Source organism: Galleria mellonella, unplaced genomic scaffold, assembly GCF_026898425.1.
Source record: "Galleria mellonella isolate WM207_F2 unplaced genomic scaffold, CSIRO_AGI_GalMel_v1 utg184, whole genome shotgun sequence".
Lineage (NCBI taxonomy): Eukaryota > Metazoa > Arthropoda > Insecta > Lepidoptera > Pyralidae > Galleria > Galleria mellonella.
In genome coordinates, this window is record NW_026442025.1 from 9,872,840 (window position 1) to 9,886,006 (window position 13,167).

The following is a 13,167-nucleotide window of genomic DNA, read 5'->3' on the forward strand; positions in this document are numbered from 1 at the left end:
AATATTTATTACTGAGCTAAAACTCAAAATAGATAAATACTACATCAATTATATAAAATCTAATATTTTTAAAATTAAAACTGAGGTCAATTTTGTGTCCACAATTTGTAATTTATTTATATAGAAATAAAATCTAGAATATACTTAATATAAATAATATATGTCTTACCAAATCCTCTTCATCTTCAAGCGCTGAAGCCGCTAACGCAGCGTACAAATTAGCTGCAGTTTTCGATACGCTCTCCTGCGGTGAACTTGTCTAAAAGCATAATTAAGATATCGACTTAATTATAAATATATTTAAGACTCATTTTTGAGCAACAATAATAACTTTTCTTGTTTATATCACTCAATATAGAGAGATATATACATATATATATATATATATATATATATATATATATATATATATATATATATATATATATAGAGAGAGAGAGAGTATAAGGCCAATGTTTACCTTCCTATCTAAAATTCACCTACACTCTAACAAAGTAAATTAATTTCTTTTACGTCACACAATCACATAGCAATATGAAATACTATAGAATAAAAAATAAAGAAATTTACCTCTCTCTTTTCCTCGAACCTCGGTTTCTTACTGGGCGGTTCTGTGTACGAATGATCAGTCACCACTGTCTCAACAATCTGATCTTTCTCACTCTTTATACTTTGCACTACGCCCTGTTGTATTATCTGACTTTGTACAATATTACCCTCGTTCTTTATTTGAACGATCTGACCTTGTTCATTCTTGAATTGCATCACCGGTGCTTGTATCTGATCGCTTTTCAACTGAATAATCTGACCTTGGTCGTTCTTTATTTGAATTATCTGACCTTGTTCGTTCTTTATTTGAAAATACTGGCCAGTTTGAGACACTAGAGATGGATCAGCGTTAATTTGTATGACAGGATTAGAATCTGGTTTGACTTGAACGATTTGACCCGTCTCAGTGATTTGAATTGTCGGCGCGTTGATTTGAGGCGTCATTTGTACTACCTGTACTGGGGGATTAGATTTTTTCTCCAATAAATCAGCGAGCATTTTATTCTGTGCTGTTTTCTGTAAAAACAAACGTTAAGCAATTCATATAAAGTATTATTATCTTATTTATAGAATTACATTTATATAGTGTATATATAATGGTATATAAGTATATACAATAAATAGGGATATATATTTACATTATTACATGTATCACATCTCTATATTTTAGAAATAATAGAGTTTCTTCGTGCCTCCAATCAAACTGTTTATAATTACTCCTCTCCATCCAAAGTTTGCCTGGAAGAGATCTCTTTTAGCGATAAGGTCGCCCATTGTTATCTCATTGTGATTATTTCTTGTAATTGTTTATATTTATAATAAGTTTACTATTGTGATCTTTTGAAGGAAACAATAAAGAGTATCTATCTATCTACATTATATAAAATACTCGATTCTAGACGGACGCCTACAAGGAAAGTGTACATACATATCTAACGCGCCTGTCTCCCATTAGGGTAGGCAGAAACAATGGAACGTCAAATGCTTCGATTCAAACAAACCTCTTTCGCTTCTTCCACATTCATCAATCTTTTCATACACGCTCGCCGGTTACGGGTACTTTTAATTTGGCCCTTCTTCAGCACGTCGCCTATTTGGTCGACATACGTCCGCCAAGGGCGGCCACTACCGACATCTCCATTCATTCTTGCTCGATAAATCTCTTTCGTAATTCTAAGGAAAGTGTAGTGTAAAGATAAACAGAAAATAGGGTAACAACCCTAAAGATGCATGAATTAAAAAAGGCTACGTAACCGCAGGTAACGTAACCATACTTCCTGTGATCATTGTATATAATCATCAACATCATGTCAACCTTTGACTGGTCAATACTGAACATAAGCCACCCCTTTGGGGGTATTTACCAATAGTTGCCATGCTGGGCAGCCGGATTAGCAACCGCAGTTAGGCTTTACAGATGTTTTAAGAGAGACGCTGCTGCCCATCCTTCGCCCTCCATAATCGCCTCATACGACACCCACTAGAAAGGAAGGGGTGGCCTAACCTATACCAGGATCATAGGGCCACTTTAGATATGAAATATATATCTCCGAATTTATTAATCACAAACCACGAGATTACTATTTATATATTATATATAATATTTCAATAATTATATAATTTAATAGTTGTAGCACTTCAGCTACTCGCTAACAACATGTTTTCCAATGTAATGTAAACTGCATTGCATATGTAATCTAAACTGCATTGGGTTGACTGGAAGAGATTTCTGTGAGATATAAGTCCACCCTTGCTCACAATATTTATAAATGCATTAACAATGTAATTTATAATACAATATGTTATATTAATATTGTATCTAAATTCGTACTTACAATAGTTAATTGCGACTGCTCGTCTATTTGGATCTGTACCGGTTCCTCTTTGACTGAAACTAATAATACAGAATAAAATATCAGATTTCAAACCAAATGTCATATGTAAATATTACACATTTCATGAAAATTGGTTGAGACGAAGGCGCTAAGATGTAGCAAACAAGCTCAGTTTATATATATTATATACTTATTACTGTATATAACAGTAAACATAGAAAACAGTAAACATGGCGAAACAGTATACTCTGTTATGTCCATGGTACTGCTCATGTCTATAGGCGACGGTTACCACTTTACATCAGGTGGGCCGTCAGCTTGTTTGCCATTCTTACTTGTATAAAAAAAAAGACTTACCTGCTTCTTCCGGTGTCGTGATAATAACCTGAAAACATAATTATTAAATTGTAAAACACCTAACTTTTATATTTTAAAGTTGTCCAAGTCATCAATCACGATCATATCAGCCGTTGACTGTCCACTGGTAACAACAGACCTCCCCCTGTTGGAGGGTTTTGTCAGTGGTTGCCATGCTTGGCAAGCGAGTTAGAAACTATAGTTAGCCTTTGGTGATATTTTAGAAAAGATATTACTACCCATCCCTTGACCACGACTAAGTCAATTACATAAAAACATAAATTTATTTATTTAATATTCTTTATTAACATCATTTTACAAAAATATATGGTGCAAACTGCTACGTAACATTGTTTCCTAGTTAACCATTTAGTAAACAGAAATGTAATACAAACATTATTTTCAATTTACGCTAATGTCCTATGAAAGGGGGGAAAGGGATTGTTATTAATGGAGACTGAGAATCCCATTGCTAGCAATATACCCAACCAGGTCGACATCCTCGCGGTTCTCCCTGGAAATTATCATGGTTAATTCCTGATGAATTCATCATGATGGGCTAACTGACCTGTTTTCATTCTCATCTGTCACCCTTCACTGGTGCTCCGCCAGCGTATCCCGTTAGCGCAGGCGGGGTTACCATACCATTTTCACACATCAAAAAAAATGTCCTATGAAAAATTGTTCATTTATATGTTATAAATAAAATCCCTGTATTTAAAAAAAAATTACGATAATTTAGAAAATTACCTTTTCACCGACTGGTGTGCTGCTGGCAACACCGCCAGGCGTTATGGTTGTACATTTGATGAGAGCCTCCGGATCTACATCCATCACCTGCATAAAAAATTATCAGTTACCATAATAATACAAATAATGTTAGTAATAATAATAAAAATATAAACAGTTTATCAAATTCGAAATTCATATATCAAATTCGAATTGAAATCGAAATTTGAAAATTTTATAAAAATTTCAAAATTCGATTTCAGATGTCATAGAACTCATATGATCACTATTATATTAACCATTGAATGTACAGTGCGTTGCTCCTAAGCCTATTGATGGGGGGCAAGCTACACAACTCGAAAGTCTAATCTGATAATCTCATCATCAGATCTTGACCTCAAATATCATTTAATATATTTGATAGTATCATAAAATTTATAATAATTTCTCCATATAAATTTTTCACTGATATTTCCATAGAAACTGAATAATAATAATAAAGAATTTCTCATAGATTCCATCATCAGACTACTGGGGGCCTACCATGAAATGAAATTCCGAATTTTCGGGCTCAATCTCGTGTTTTTGTTCGTACCATCATGAATCCTATCCTAATAGTCCAGAGGAACGTTATTTTAATATTTTTAATAATTTTAAACGGCATGTATTATGTAATTTTAACATCAAATTTCTATTTCGTTCGACCCCGAAATTTCGGATAATATTTTATGGTAGGCCCTCTGCTTTAACGCGTTAACACGTTTTACAACAACATTGAAAACGTACACTTATAAGCAATGTTTAGAATACAATATGTGTTTGGGCGAGGTACGGGCCTCGGGGCGTACCCCTTTGCCCCGGCTTCAACTCCGGAGGCAACAACCTCCGGGTCACTTAGTTTTAAGCCGACATACACGGATGGTCTGTGTATGCCGACGTGGCGTCTTCCAACGTTTTACAAACCTGGTTAGGCTGCACGACGACAGAGGGCGTTGATGGCGGTCTCTGCTGGTTTTGTTGTCTTTGAGCAACCTACAGGATAATTTCAAATATACAGATTATAAAATCACTTTAATATTTATTTATAAAACGATGCTGACAATTTTCGATAATTTAAATAAGACGCTTTTTTATTTACTTTTTAATTTTACTATATTTTTTTTTTCTTACAGTTTTGATCTCTAGTATAATTACGGATAGTTCGTTCTGTAGTATAGATATCCTATATCCAATTACAAATCTAAAACTCAATAACAAAAATAATCTTTTTATTTTTATATTAGATAAAAATTTATAAATTAATAAAAAAATCCGTTAAATAAACAATAAACAAATTCAAATTAAGAACGCGATGTCAAAATAGATCGTCGGGTAAGTTTCAAATCAAATCAATTCGTTTACTCGCATGCTTATCAAGCGTCGCCGCTAACATGCCATAAAACTGTTATTGTTAGTCTAATATATAACTCGACATGCCTATATACATTGCTTATCACTATCTACTTTCACGATGGTCCCGCATATTGGCATTAATGTTGACTAAAAAGATTGCACAGTTTAAGGTACTAAGAAAACAATGTTCCAAATTTAAAAGGTACGGTTGCGTACATTTGAATTTGGGATCTACAATCTGGATCAATAGTTGCAACTTAATCCAAAAAATTGTATTGTTAAATTTTATATTTACAACTGCGAAATTCGCAGTTTGGATACTGAACGGTTAACACTAAGCTCCAAGCAACGATCTAATCGCAAAAAATGCGTGAACAAAATGGCAGTCGGAGATCGATATGGAAGTTTGTGAAAATTCTGGTATTAAGTGGTGGTCAATCTTCGAATGTTGACAGTCACACACATACATACTAATAGTAACGGAAGTATATAAAATAATTTTAGTTAAATAATTATTAGTTAAATAATCATAAGTACTATGAATTTGTCCGTTATTTCAAAACTGAACGATACATTTAAAAAAATTGTTTATTCAAGTAAAACTAAAATTTAGGCACATTTGAATAGTCGATATGGTTCTAACCTTATGAAAACGATCAAGAAACTCAGCTGTTGCTTTAAAGAGTTAATTTACAATTTGATATTAAAGTAACAAACAAAAATAATTCTGCAAAAACAGTATCATTTCAATAATCTGAAAACTATACTATATATAATCATATACGGCAGTAGCGTCAATTATGAACGAAATGTCACTCTCTCTCTAATTATAAACAAGTCAAATAATGCTAATATGTTGAACAAACGCAATAAAACCATCAAAAACACATGCACGCGTCTCTTGTGTATATTATTTGCAGACATTTTCGATATCACATTAAAAAAAAAAACTATATTTATAGTCATGCAAATAAAATTAATGGTTTCGAAACCTTTTTGGAATACCTTCATAATCGCCTTTGTTACACACTAATCAAATCTATAACAGTTCGAATAAAATAAAAATAAAAACGGAAATATTTCACACACTACAGTATAACTAAAATGTATTTGATTACTTATTGAACTACAATTTATAAGTTTCAAACCTCGATAACTTTCACCATTACAATTGTTGTAATAAGTTCTAAGTTTTTTTCTATCTATCAATAAGCGATAGTAAACCTTATGTATCGTAAAAAAAAAACTTAAAATATAATCAAGTGACACATATATTTTTTTCGTTATTTAAACTTTAATGCATAGTGGAACTACATACATATGGCGGACTTAACACTGAACGGTGTTCTCTACCAGTCAACTGAATTGAGAATTTTTTTATTTAAAACATCAATATTAAACACGTACTACAAACATAAAACCAAAATGAATATATATATATATCAATCCAGTCTAAATTTGAACATGAAGATTTTGTTGGAAAAATACGTCTAAATAATAAGGCACCAGATGTCGCGGTCGGTCCATAAAACATCGGGCAAACCTGACCCCGGGATTAAAGTAAAGCCGACGGTTTTATAATTGCGCAAATAATTGGACAAGGGGATAAACATAATTCTAATTAGTATATTATATATATATATATATATATATATATATATATATATATATATATATATATATATATATATGTAATTAAACAATTCATCGTCCAGTAATGCAGTGGATTCTTTTTTTATTATTCAAAGGGTTTACTTTCCCACATATATGAAAATAATTCGTAATATTTAAAAATCGATGATTTTGTATAATAAATATGGTTGTACTTTAGACAGGGAAAAGTTATCGAGATTATTAGATGACAACTCTTTCTACACCATACTGCAATCGTAGCCATACATTCCCTTTATTATATTAACTTTTTTATTGCATAGCGTAATTGTGTATCAATAAAAAAAAAAATATATAATTAATTTTTAAAATATTTTACATTTAGTTACTGGAAGGAAGAGTTATAATATGAAATATTATAGACACAACATATACACTATGCAATTGAAATGGAGAATTCATACTGAATTCAATAAAAAAAATGTCTCCCCCATATTTACTCTGTTAAAGTTTAAAAGAATAAGTACATCACACAGAAACCCACTAATAATATTCTCAACAAACAAAAAATACTACTTAAATAAATTTTAAATACTATATGTATATAGCATCGTTATAAACAATCCCTTCATGACTAGTGACAACAACCAGCCCTACATTACCTTCACCAAAATCCAGAAGCACATAACGTGTCGACAACCCTACAATCTATATATCTATATAGTGATTATATCTTGTAGAAATCGTCATGACGGGTCAACAGGTCTGACTTCATCCTCACCTGGTATACCGATAGCGCAAGAGTTTTCACCCCATTAATCGTACCATTCACCCCATTAAAAACCAATTCTGTTTTACCAAAAACCACAGAACAAATTGACAACCCTACAATACCCGTGTATGGCTACGAGCGCGCACGCACACAAGACAAGTTAGTACTGTTAGTATGCACTTACTTGATGCTGTTGTTGTGCGGGGCTTACTTTGTGGGCGAGTAGGTGCTTTATGAGGGTCGTGTTGGACGGACTCGACTCGAGGGCTTGGGAGAGGTGCGGGTGGGAGACCACCGGCTGCTGTGGTTGGGGCTGTTCAATTCATTATTGAATATTCATTATTATTATACACTAGCTATTTGCCCGTATTTGTCGTACGCATAGATTTCAGTAGGAAAACCAATAAAATAGATTACTTCTAGATGGCTTGATACGCCATTGAAACACACACCAGATTTTCAGTTAAACCTTCAACGACACAACTGTGAAAACTGCATTCATTTTGGTGCAGGATTTTTTACCGGAATGAACATATAAACAGACAGACAAAAATTTTGAAAATCTTTTAGCTTCTATTGCTCCTATTAAAACCCCTCACATTTTTCTTACATATCTCCTATGTACAAACAACGTCCAGTTACAATTTTATTATATTAGTAAGATTTTAAGTGCGACCGAAACAACCAAATAACCAAACATCTAGATCACAGGAGACTGTACTGAAGTCGTCTACTTGAATACCTCTGTCTCATTCGCGTCTCTGAAACTAGGCAACAATGCTTGCATAGCTGTATTTCGGTTTTGAAGAGTAAGATGTGGTAATAAAATTTCAGGTTATAGTCCTCAGGCCCTCTAGACAAATGGCAAGCGAATTCGTCAATCGTCCGCAAGATAGAACGAGATAGCAATGCCGGATGTCTTATTCCAATTCACGGACTCGCTAGCGATGTCGGTTCCATCGACGAATTTGCTTGTCCCTTGTCTAGAGGGCCTGGTCCTCTAGAAAAGTAGCAAATCCATGAGTTGGAATGAGAGATTTAGTGTTGCTATGTCATTCTATCTCACGAAATCGCTAGCGAAGTCGATTCCATCGACGAATTCGCTTGCCACTTGTCTAGAGGGCCAATAGTGATAACGCTTGTAGAATACCATAGAGGTATTAACAATGTATTCTGTAATATTCATAATGCTTTTCACGTACGTAGTTCACCATTTTCCATCCGACTATAAGCTTATTTGTCACTGTAAGGTTAATATAAAAAAATATCCAAATATCTTTAGAAAATATCACATGTATAATGTTAGTATGATTATTGACTAACACTGCTTATGTAAGTACATTTTAGGTGACAAATTACCTGCGATTGTGTTACTACTGGTTTAGCTTCTGCTGGTTTATTCGTCAATTGTGCTTTCAGTATTGGAGACGAGGGTCCTATAAAAAAAAAAAAAACTATATATTAAGCTATCTGTGAAGGTAACAATCGATGGGACAAATAACAGATTCCCATAATATACTTATTTATCATTCACTTTCATTCTCTAAAGGGAACAATAATTAGTTCATTCATTCATTCATCGTAATTTCAGCCGTTAACTGTCCACTGCTGGAAATAAGCCTTCCTTATAAAGCGAGTTTTGCCATTAGTTGCTACGCTTGGCAAGCGGGTTAGCAACAACAGTTAAGCTTTTAGTGATGTTTTAAGAGGGACGCTGCAGTCCACCCTGCAACCATAGCTCCCTTATTCGCCTCTTACGACACTAACGGGAAAAGAATGGCTGGCCTATTCTACACCAGGATCTACACGGCTAATTTTATTTTATTGAAATACAAAATATGCTATGTATTATTAAAACAAAAAATAGGGGCCCTTACGAAAATTACAATAATGTAAATCAAGGCACAAAAAATTGCCTAGTAAAGATAGATAGATAGATAAATTATTTATTTACCATTACAAGCAAATAATTAATGAATTTATATGCAAAACAAAAAAATTATAGGTGGTTTTATGTGCCTCTACGGTGAAAAGGCAACTAACTCGGCATTAAGCTGCGGTGCCCTTAGCGTCGATTTTCTGCTGGTACTTTTTAAAAAGAATGAAAAATAAAAGTATTAAAGCTAAAATAAATACTAACACCTTTCTATCTATCTACTCATGCGACGCCAAAGCGGATCGCTAGTCATAATTAATTTCAGAACTAATATTTTGGTTTTTTTTCTAACCTGCAGGTGGATTAGGTCTGCTCTGTACATTTCTTGCGCGTATACCAATGTACACCTGCTGGGTCTCGCCGCTTGGTAACGTGACAGTGTTGGGACCCACTGTACCACCGAATACCGTCCTGTAACAATAATTATAAAAGTAGTAAAGCAAAATGGTATCTATCTAACTAACATACTATAATAAGATTGATCATATTCTAAAAATTTCCAGAATCGGCTTGTATGGTGAGGCGAGTTATGAAAGTAGATAATGAAATAAAGGTTTTGTATTTGTTTCTCTTTCAAACAAAAGTTGTAAATTTGTATAATTTTTTTTTTATACAACTTAGAATGGCAAACAAGCTGACGGCCCACCTGATGGAAAGTGGTAACCGTCGCCTATAGATATGAGCGGTACCATGGACGCCCATGATAACCCCCATGCGTTGCCATTCCTAAGGACTCAGATGTTATTCCTCTATACCCTGTAAATTCACGCCATATCCCACCCATTAAACCGAAACACAACTGCTTCACGATAGAAACACGAATTGGACAGAGGTACCCAAGCAATCGACTTTTGTACAAAGTCTCCCTCTGGTAAATATAGATAATGAAATAAAGGTTTTATATTTGTTTCTCTCTATCAACATTACAAAGGACTTGAAGTAAATAGAGAATACCATACTTTGCAACTTTCCTATAGGAAAATCATATAAATATAAATATTTAGTATAAATATATAAAAATTAGTAGAAATATAAATATTTAATATAATATTTTATACTATAGTATAAAAAACAAGATAACACCATTTTTAGACACTCGATTCTCTATTTAGACGCTCAATCAATATTTACCTAACGAGGCGTGGGAAGTGTGCAGGAGCGATGACCCCCTTGCGACCGAGCTTATTGCAGCACGCGAGGTACTGCCGGTAGAGGTCGCCAGCGTCGCTTGCGCTGTTATCGTTCGGAGGGAGTGGCTCGAACGTCGACCGCAACCAGGCTTGCGCGAAGTGCTCGTTCTCCTACGTGCAATGTAATAAAATAAAAAATATATTCTTTTTAAAATTTAATTCCATCGGAATTTCCATGATTTTGCCAACAAAAGAAACAATAAAAAAAACCTATTATATTGATTATATTTTTTATTCTGAATACAATTTCAACTACGAAGAGTATGAGTTGGAAACTCATCTATTACTTCTTTCAAACAAGTTGTAAATTTGTATAAAATTACGAACTACGAATCGGCTTTACGTTATATTAGACATTCAATTTAAAAAGTAAATAAGATTGTCCAGCATTTTACATTGTTATATGAGAAATAGCTGGCGTAAAGACTGCATATAGCTAATGTATGTAATTTCTAAATTTCTAAATCGATAAAATTGCCGTACTGGCCAGATACATGTGGGCAGCGGCCGGCAAAAGTTGTATGAAAATCCATATCTGTCGTGTTTTGCGGCCAGATAAATTACTACGTAAACTCATATCTGTCCTGTAATTTAAAAATGGAATGCCCTTTTACTTCGAAATATGGCTACCAAGGAGGTAACTAATAAAAGGTTTTATTTAAATTTCGAACTGACTTGCAAATAGAAAGCTGTTTATTGAAAAAAAAAACAAAGGAACATTATGGCGCATGAAAAATTATTATTGTTTGTTATTTGTCATTGAACTTAAAAAGTAAAATTGTATTTTTGATTTCCGCGCATTCTTTGAGAAAAGTACTATACAAGCCTTGGCCACAACTAGGCATTGTAAGACTCACGTATCACGTGTGCCTCGGCTACGCCACGGCTCACATTTGTACGTTCGTCCATCAATTCCTCAGTTGCTGGCCGCTGCAGTAATGTACTATACCTGCACAGTCCTCTGCTGTAAGTGCGACTGTTGTATGCTGGAGAGCGGCGGGGCGGCAGCGGGCGCGGGGGCAGCAGCCGCAGGGGCGGAGGTCGAGGCCGTCACTACAGCCGCCGGGGGCTCCGGTACCGGCTTCGGCGCTGTTTGCTATAATAGAGAGATAGATAATTTATTTACATTACTTACAGCATACAAATTACAATACAAACATACACAAAATACACAGTAAAAGAATGAAAAACAAATTAATTACAACCATTTACTTTAAAAACCCATGAGATGTTGATGATAATGAATGTTCGGTGCATAGATAATTGACACCAAACAATAACGTTAAACTCATCGAGTTATATCGATGCTTCTTTTCATTTAAGAGTTTGCTCTTGTCAGTGCAACTAATTCATGCATCTTCCTCCAGCCAGCTCTATTCCAGGCCATATCCTATATCGATGCGTTTGACCCAAAAACGACAGTGCCGTGTCCGTCACCGTAACGTGCATTCATTAAAATAACATTAAAAACATTTATTTAGCATTTAAGAACCTTATTATTTGAAATTCCCACCACCGGAACCCTACTTAACCCAACAATGAATAAATATAATGTACAAATGATTGAGGAACCTGGTGAACAGTGGGTGGCTGCCGGTCGGCGGGCTGGTCGCGGTCGCTGGCGGTGGTGGCGGTGGTGGCGGCGGGCGCGCTCACGGCCGCCAGCGCACTGGGGCCGCTCACCGTCTCCACCACGCGCATCAGAATACACGCCCGCGGACCGTAGCTCTGGGCCTGCACGCCAACCGGAATACACATTGCTATATATACTTTGCGATATCTATCGTGCTATTCGACAAACGCTATCACTTTCTATAAGGTAAGGTTTCTATTTTATTTTTAATATTACATCTGGAATCAACAGTTAATACCTATAATAATTAAAACATATTATATTTATACCATATATTAGCAAATTGCAGATTTTCAATTTTATATAGTAAACAATATTATACTTATTTTTGAGGGTAGATAATTGCAAAATAAATTCAATTATTACTCTAAATTTTATTAATTTTATTAATTTATTAAATACTTTAATAATTTATATACATACGAAATTGCGTCCTTTAACCTTTTCCCATCACTTACAATTAGCACAATAATTGATAATGCATGTAAGCATAGAAGCCATTGGCACTCAATTTTATCTACTTCCTCACAAAAAAATTGATATGAAAACAAATAATTGCTTGAAAATGAATGTATGTAAAATATTGTATCTATAAAATATTATATATAAGGGTCGGCGGCCCACCTCGACGGTGACGAGCGAGACGAGCGTGTGCACGAGGCCGGGCACGCGCGCCACGGCCTCGCCGGCGCGGTCGCCCAGCGACGTCAGCGCGTACACGCACTCCAGCGTGCACACCAGCACCATGATGTCCCGCAGCGACAGCAGCGCGCACACGTCCGCGTACACCTGCCACCACACCATAACTAAATATTTCAATATTCTCATATTTTTATAAACGAAAAAAAAAAAATATTTTTATTTTTTTTTTCGTTTATATAGTATTTTATTTTTTTATTACAGCACAACATGTGACCACACTAAGCGAACATAGAGACAGTATGGTACATGAATATGATCAATAACACACACTCTTACGTCTTTATAAATACAATTGTAACAAGACAATGTCTATACATGGAATACATTTAAAAAAAAAATTGCATGAGGACTCTTAGTAGAAGCAATAGAAGCCAATATATTAAATTTTAGAAATTTTGTCTGACTGTTTGTATATATGTTTGTTCAACCGCAAAAATATAAAAACCCCAAAAATTAATTGC

The 13,167-nt window shown here is 34.5% G+C and overlaps 1 protein-coding gene across 12 annotated transcripts in view; it reads right to left on the bottom strand.

The window, feature by feature from the left end:
* LOC113510231 (AT-rich interactive domain-containing protein 2) overlaps positions 1-13,167 on the bottom strand; it is a 39,637-nt gene that overhangs the window by 20,805 nt on the left and 5,665 nt on the right. For 11 of the 12 annotated variants that reach the window (XM_052893972.1, XM_052893971.1, XM_052893970.1 and 8 more), the window contains exons 10-22: positions 12,629-12,793; positions 11,944-12,105; positions 11,321-11,467; positions 10,313-10,482; positions 9,474-9,592; positions 8,605-8,681; positions 7,430-7,558; positions 4,434-4,502; positions 3,492-3,578; positions 2,742-2,769; positions 2,385-2,443; positions 571-1,065; positions 170-259 (exon numbers count right to left, since the gene is read on the bottom strand). In XM_052893972.1, coding sequence (XP_052749932.1) covers positions 170-259; positions 571-1,065; positions 2,385-2,443; positions 2,742-2,769; positions 3,492-3,578; positions 4,434-4,502; positions 7,430-7,558; positions 8,605-8,681; positions 9,474-9,592; positions 10,313-10,482; positions 11,321-11,467; positions 11,944-12,105; positions 12,629-12,793 — 1,797 coding nt within the window. The remainder of the gene's footprint in view (positions 1-169; positions 260-570; positions 1,066-2,384; positions 2,444-2,741; positions 2,770-3,491; positions 3,579-4,433; positions 4,503-7,429; positions 7,559-8,604; positions 8,682-9,473; positions 9,593-10,312; positions 10,483-11,320; positions 11,468-11,943; positions 12,106-12,628; positions 12,794-13,167) is intronic. The other variant, XM_052893973.1, reaches the window with a different exon arrangement.